The sequence below is a fragment of the Pavona decussata genome, unplaced genomic scaffold (genome assembly GCF_977016875.1).
Source record: "Pavona decussata unplaced genomic scaffold, jaPavDecu1.1 SCAFFOLD_76, whole genome shotgun sequence".
Lineage (NCBI taxonomy): Eukaryota > Metazoa > Cnidaria > Anthozoa > Scleractinia > Agariciidae > Pavona > Pavona decussata.
Genome location: NW_028145494.1, coordinates 1,535,001 through 1,542,500, shown reverse-complemented (window position 1 = coordinate 1,542,500; position 7,500 = coordinate 1,535,001). Strand labels below are relative to the sequence as shown.

The 7,500-nt window shown below is 39.9% G+C and overlaps 1 protein-coding gene and 1 long non-coding RNA gene across 4 annotated transcripts in view; both read left to right on the top strand.

The window, feature by feature from the left end:
- The window catches only part of LOC146476560 (uncharacterized), a 116,667-nt gene that overhangs the window by 52,777 nt on the left and 56,390 nt on the right, over positions 1–7,500 (top strand). The gene's annotated exons all lie outside the window — the stretch shown is intronic.
- LOC146476568 (G protein-coupled receptor kinase 3-like) overlaps positions 1–7,500 on the top strand; it is a 24,823-nt gene that overhangs the window by 15,987 nt on the left and 1,336 nt on the right. Inside the window, exons 14-23 of one of the 2 annotated variants that reach the window (XM_085114446.1) lie at positions 119–226; positions 548–614; positions 815–915; positions 1,047–1,113; positions 1,545–1,640; positions 2,104–2,179; positions 3,158–3,238; positions 3,352–3,482; positions 5,800–5,925; positions 6,449–7,500. The exon at positions 6,449–7,500 is cut by the window's right edge and continues 1,336 nt beyond it. In XM_085114446.1, the coding sequence (XP_084970572.1) occupies positions 119–226; positions 548–614; positions 815–915; positions 1,047–1,113; positions 1,545–1,640; positions 2,104–2,179; positions 3,158–3,238; positions 3,352–3,482; positions 5,800–5,925; positions 6,449–6,601 (1,006 nt within the window). In that variant the 3' untranslated portion in view covers positions 6,602–7,500. Of the gene's footprint in view, positions 1–118; positions 227–547; positions 615–814; positions 916–1,046; positions 1,114–1,544; positions 1,641–2,103; positions 2,180–3,157; positions 3,245–3,351; positions 3,483–5,799; positions 5,926–6,448 lie in introns of both variants that reach the window. The other variant, XM_085114445.1, reaches the window with a different exon arrangement.

Here is a 7,500-nt window from a genome sequence, read left to right as displayed (position 1 = left end):
ATCCTGTGAGAAGTCCACCCCACCCCCCCCCCCCCCTTCTTAAAAAAAAAAAAATTCCACAGGAACTGATTGTTTAAATTTTATTTTCTAACTACATCTGATATGCCTTTCTTTTTAGTGGAACCCACGGCTATATGGCTCCTGAAGTTCTGAAGAAAGGTGAAGCATACGATTCCTGTGCTGACTGGTTCTCTCTCGGGTGCATGCTGTTCAAGTTGCTTGTTGGGTAGGTGGTGCACTACTAGTTTGGGGGCAGAACTAGATATTTTCGTGGATTTTACAGTTGTTTACTTATATTTTACAAGATCATTCAGAGAGAACAGTTACCACGGGTCGATCCTTTTTTCATTTTTTTGTGAGCGGGATGAGGATAATAAAGCAGAATTTTTTTTTCCAAGACGATCGCTCTTTGCCTTTTTACTACTCCTACTGGAAAAAATATTACGTTAAGAATTTGTGGTTTCCTATATCTCTTGTTCTGTAGTGGTAAGTTTTAATTATGGAGGGTGTATGGTGTATTGATTGCTTTATCACTTAACATTTACAGGCACAGTCCCTTCAGACAACACAAAACGAAAGACAAGCATGAGATCGATAGACTAACGCTAACTTACGTAAGTACTAATAGTCTATAACACGCAGACGAATTTTGGTAATTTTATTTTAGAACCATGTGGTATAGTCAATCTATCAAAACATGCAAACAGCGTTCAGTGAATTGAAAAAGGTAATTATTCGTTTGGTTTCCATGTCTGTGTTTGTTAAGTGGAGGTAATGAAATATTAAACGTGCTTTAACTTCTTCACTCTTGTAGGACGTGGAGTACCCGGAGTCATTTTCAGAAGACATGAAATCGCTACTTGCGGGACTCCTCTGTAGAGACGTCCCTAACAGGCTTGGTTGCAGATGCGAAGGGTAACCTGGCCTCTTGTTCTTCTTATTTTTCGTTGGCGCAGTTTGACATTGTGAGGAGGGAAAACTCTTTATTGCAAACTTTATCCAAATGACGAGGTATAAATAGTTTATACTTTCTATTTTCATTATAGGCCAAGGGAAGTCAAGGTACACACGTTTTTCAAAGATTTGGATTGGAAATTAGTTGAACTCTTAAAGGTGAGGAATTCAGCCCCTTATTGAAGTGTACCTGTGCATCAGTACATGCATATAAATGACGATCATCCGGGTGAGTATAGTCTTGACGTGACATTGACTGACGTTCCGACAACCTGAGTGGGGAGTCGATGATGACTTCCGCTCAAGTTGTCACTGGCAAAACGTCAGTCAATGTCACCTCAAACAGTACTTCGCAGGACTACATTCACACGGATGATCAAAATAGGCAATTTCCGAGTTGTTAGTGGTCAGCGTCCAGACTTTCGATGCGACGTTTTAGTAGGAGCTACAGGCCGCATGATCTGCAGGAAATAAATTCTATTTGGCTCGTTCAATTCATTGAATTGGACACAGACGTGACTTTTTGCCGACCATAATTGTTAACCAATTCCATTGACATTAAGTACTTTGTTTTTTTGTTTTTTTTTCAGTACGAGCCACCTCTCAAGCCTCCAAGAGGCGAGGTAAATGCCGCTGACGCGTTTGATATCGGCTCATTCGACGAGGATGACGTTAAAGGAATTAAGGTAATGCGTATTTGACGTAATATCTTTTAGTGGCACTTGAATACCTTTGCTTTAGGCGGTGGGTGGATGACGTTAAAGGAATCAAGGTAATGCGTATTTGACGTAATATCTTTTAGTGGCACTTGAATACCTTTGCTTTAGGCGGTGGGCGGAAAAGAAGGTTAAACAGTGAGCTCTTTTTTAACATTTTTGTAAATGAAAACTCCGACGTCTTGTGTGGCGACTCCTCCAACCCAGTTTTAATCCGTATCCCTGAAATTGTTTTGTTTACGTGGTTATTTTGAAGGTTTTTTTCTTTTGTTTTTGTTGGTTTCTGGTCTTTTACTGTTTTCTGTTTGTCTGGGAGAGTTCTTACGCTCTTTACTCTTTAACGTCGAAAAGTCATAAGTGAAAGGTTGTACTATCCGCGACTGCTCTATTTAACAATAAACTTGTTATAACACAAGTTATTACTCTCTAATAGATGACGGAAGGTGATCAGGACATTTACAAAGATTTTAACTTGACGGTGTCGGAGAGATGGCAGCAAGAAATCGCCGGTAAGTGGAAATTATTGCACGCCCAAAAATGTGCAGTACAGACCTGATATAGCAGCCTAGGTGATGACGTCTCTTTAATCTTTTCTTCGTTGAAGGCGGGAAGGAATAGGCGACGTCTGCGTTAAGGCTACGCCGATATAGTGAACCATATACAGCTAATCCCTGTTGTAACAAACATCTTTTACAAACGGCCATGTTTGCAGTAAGACGTTTATGTTCGAAGACCTCATTCTCGGTTCGAAATTATTTTTCCTGGTATTCTGAATAGATGTGAAACATAAAAGACGAGGAAACTCTGGGGGAAAGGTATGAAATTTAAAAAGGCGTCCAGTTTGAATGTTTGAGATCCCGAACCCTAAGAATCAGATTGCCTACACAAGTGAGCAGCGATGATTAACACAGTCACACGTCGACAGAATCAGTGGGAAAATACGTTAAAATTCAGAATAAAATGCCCTGGGCTTGCATCCGTTCAAAGGTCCTCTATTCGGGAGGGGGGTGGGGTGCTTATTATTGGAGGGAGTTTCACGCTTCTAATTTTGTTGAGTTCGACAATAAAACTGCTTGAAACACTGAGCCAACAGCTTAAAACAGCTAACCCTGACAGCCCATGCTCTTGTATTTCTGGGGAGGGGAGGTGGTGTTTATTATCGGAGGCGTTTAAGCACAACAATGTTTTTTAGGGGGGGGGGGGGGTGGGTGGAGGGAGTGATATCATATTCGGAATTTCACGGCAAGAAGGCTGCGTTGTATTTGGATTGGCCATGAACAGTGAAAGTATACAGAAGGTAGCTTGGATGGTACGATAAAATGCTGCAAGGACGATGGTCAGACTGAGAAAAAGGGTGATATAGAAATAGAATTTTGCTCACTTGTGCAACTGCTCCCTCATGAGAAATGATGATCTTTCAATCCGATAAACAGAACACTTCGTTCTTTGCTACATTTAACGATTTTATACGGCGTTTTGAATTACAGAAACCGTATTCAAGGTTGTCAATGAAGAGCATGACAAGTTAGAAGCCAAGAAGAAAGCGAAGCATCAGACTTCGATTTCAGGTACATGTAAGTTGCAGACTTTGTATCAGTATTGCTGGAATGGGTTGAACGCAGCTGGTTTTCTAGGATGTAACAATACCAGTTGGCAAAATTCTTTTATTTGTTATTTTCAGTCGCAGAAGATGGTGATCACTTGTTAGAAGGTTATCTGTACAAGTTGGGAGGTACTCTGATGAGTAACTGGCCAAGAAAATACTTCCATCTCTTTCCCAATCGACTGGAATGGCGAGGCGAGCAGGCTGGGGTAAGTTGCAAGAGAATTAACCAACAACCTCGCTTAAGTGGAAGGTGGGTACCTGGGATACCTAGGGGCTTCCATTGTGGCCAGCCAGGCCCTTGAAAGAATACTGCCCCCATGGCTGGCAAATCCCCGCAACCCAGCCATGAGCCCCCATTCCAGGCACCCGTCACACTGACGAAACAGTGGAATGAAGAAACATAGGGGATGGAAGGGGGGAGACGCTAAAACGACCGCTCCGCATACCGCTACACAAACGCTCAACGAAGAACTACAAGATCCTAGTTATGTACAAACTACCACGCACCATGTGAGCCTGCACTTATGGGATTGACCGCTGGATGCCCGCTAAGCTCATGGTGGTTAACTTAGTTTTAAAAATTACATTTAACCAAATTAAAGAAGAGCAAAGAAGAAAACGTCCACAGACTCAAAACTTAGAACCACCTTGCACGATCAAATAACCACTTCCGGTTCTGCTGATTAAGATTATGTAACTGGTAGTATCCACAGATTTAACTTCAAACCATCTTGTACGACGCTCGGCATATTAAATTGGACAAAATCGAACAAAAGTTGTTTCAAACAATCGCTTTCGCGTTCGATTGTGTTCGGTAATCGAACTAAATGGAACTAGGTTCTTACTAAATCCAGTTATGAAACGATTGTTTGTGGCATACCACAAGGGTCAACGCTAGGCCCACTTTTATTTTTACTTTATATTAATGACTTGCCAAATTGCTCTAAGAAACTATCATTTCGAATCTTTGCTGATGACACAAATATTTTCTACACATGTGATAAGTTACAGCATCTTGAAACCATCATGAATGAGGAACTAAAATTAGTTTTTAAGTATTGCGACATTAAAAAGCTTTCTATAAATCTTGCTAAGACAAACTATATGGTAATCTCATCTCCAAAATTAAATGGAAGTATATGTATACATAATATTGAACGGAAAAGCCAAATAAAATATTTAGGTGTATACATTGATCAAAATTTACACTGGGGACCACAGATTCAACACATAAACAATAAATTAGGTAAAAATATTGGCATCATTAAGAAATTAAGATATTACGTAGATCTTCATACTTTAAGGCAGATGTATTTCTCCTTCATTTATCCATACTTAACTTATGGTATTACAAGCTGGGGTAGTGCTTACAAGACCAGGTTGCTTAAGATTAAAACTAAACAGAATAAGTGTGTGCGTAGCATGTTCTTTGCTTATAGCAGGGACAGTGCTATGCCATACTTAAATCTCTTAGGTATTCTTACACTTGAAAACATTTACAAATTTAAGGTGGCCCTTTTCACACATAAAATTATTAACAATACTACTAATATTCCTAACATTTTCAAAGGAACCCTAACTCTTGCCTCTGAAGTTCATAGCTATAACACCAGATTTGTATCAAACCTTAATTTTCATCGGCCGAGGATAATGAATAACTACGGAGCTACCACTTTAGCATTTGCAGGGTCAAAAATTTGGGAAAAAATTCCCACTAAATTAAAAAAGCTCTCATATAATAGCTTCTACAAGCAGTACAAATTGTACCTTTTAAATGCCCAATGAATATTGGGTATTTAAAAGGTATTGCTCTCACTATTAATTATCATTCCTATTGTTTTTTATGTAAAAATTGTAGTATGTTTCTATTATTGCGCTTTTATTATTCTTTAATTTTTTTTTGCTGTTTAGTTGCACGTTATACGCCAGTTAGTTGCACGTGGCAGTGACCAACTCGAAAGCCTAAGCTCCTTTGGTCACTGCGCACATTTTACTTGTCACATTTATGTAATTTAATGCTATCTTCATATTACTTTTCTTATATATTGTAATTTCCTTTTGTTGTAAGCCATTGAAATAGTGCACAATAATAAAAACCTTAAACCTTAAACCTTTTCGTTCAGTCAATTATCATAGTAATCGAACAAAATCGACCGTAAACAATGCTTAACTCGAACGGACTGTTAATGTAAACCTCCATTCTAAAACCCAAATGGACACTTCATTTGTCATTGACCAATCAAGGGGATTAATCGGGAATGGAATGTTCGATTGTACAATGGTTTTGGTGAGTTCGATTTTACCCAAATGTATTTGACAATCGACTGAGTTTAACGAACGGTTATGCTCGATCAAGTTCAATTGAGTTTGATGATCAAATGTGCAAGGTGATTCGCAGGGGACGTCACTGCTCAGCAGAACTCATAACTCATTTGATTGGTCACTTCAGGATTTAGAAATTCAGGCTTGAGGTGTAGGAGTCATTTCATTTACATTTCGATCGTCTCTTGCTTTCTTATTCAGCAAATGCCGAGCCTTTTATGTATGGAGAACATCACAGGAGTTGAAGAGACGCAGGTCAAAGGCTTCAAATGTATCAAGATCAGCACAAACATCCGCGATAACAGAGACCACATTCTCAGAGCAGAGGTGAGCTGTGGCTTGTATTCTTCTATACCTTCTGGCATCAAAGTTGCTTCCCTTACAAAGTAGCCCGTCTCCCGGCCCTCTCTCTCCCGGCAGAGAGCCCTTCAATTAATCATAGATACAAGGTGAGTCCGATAGTGGGCAGAAACCACTGGAAATTGTCCTCAACTGCTTGAACGACGTCAGAAGTTCAATAATAATTTTTACTGGACTGACATGATGTTTCAGTGTGTAGCTTGCTCTCCAGTATGGTGGATTTTGTACCATGTGACCGTTAGCTGCAAAGGGCCCATTAACGTGACACTAAAAATAGATGATACTGAGTAAGACGTTCTATAGGCTGCGAACGCAGACGCATTTCCGGCTGTCGCTTCTCTCTCGGCAAAGAGAAGCGACAGACAGCTTGAAATACGTCTGCGTTAGCAGGCTAGTCGTTTCCTAAGACTAACAGCAAAAAGCAACTAGGGGGTTATAAATTACTTTGACGAATCTGGCTAATCTTTTTTTTCTCCTTCTTCACCGTCAGACTGAGACAGAATTCCAAGAATGGATGAAAGAAATCAAACAGTCATTTCAGCAAGCACAGGTCATGATGCGCGCAGGCGCAAAAATCATGAGTTCCGGCCATCGTTACATCACGCAATACAGCAAGGAGGAAAACGGCCCCGTCTCACCATGAAAAATCGTACTCACCCAGATTACCCGTCATGTAAATACGCACAGAAAAACGGATAGGTCCAGCTTGAACGAACAAGTCTTATGCTGCTGCTGTTGTATCAGCAGCAGAGAACATGACGTAGTAAATAGGCGTTGTATGATTGGTACAGTAGCTGGCCATCACTTGTTATGCCTGTCTATAGGCACACAAAGTATAATAGGTAGATTGTGCAGTGCACCTGGGGACTGGGCAAAGAAGGGGGGATGACAGTACTTGAGAAGTCCGTGACGTGACATGACGTTCCTTTGTGGAGTCCTTATTGGCCGTCCAATGGCTAACACGTGACGTCTCCAAATTGTTTATCTCCAATTTAGTCATTTTAATTTTGTCTTCATACGGTCTCCTGTGAGTCGCAGTGAAGGCAACTGGAATTTCCCTTGGTGCTGCGTTTACCAAAAGAGAAAAGAATTGATGTCCATAGGTTTATTATGAAATTTCCTCATCTTTTACTCTTGTACAAAATTCTAAAACGATTCTTAACTTAAAATAAGAGTATTTCTGTCTGTTTATCTTTTAGCATACGAGTATCATGGTTGCTGTAGCTAGCGATTGCAGTTGAAAAATTTCGCTTAAAGAAGAGAAATATTAGCCTCTCACGCATTCACTCGTTTTTAACTGTGGAGAAAAACAACTCCCGTAAAAACGACTGCGTGGAAGGGTAAAGAAATATAATCAGAAGGAACAAAAAAACGTAGTAGTTTGAGACATTTACATACTAACATAGCAGCAAATTTTAGCCATAATTATTGTCGTGAAAAATTGAACAAGTCGGTTGTTCCGCTATGTATATTTATTTGCAAGACAATTTAGTGTGCAGTGTCGTCTAAAGACGGTCATTGAGAAAACATTGTCTTTGCTCT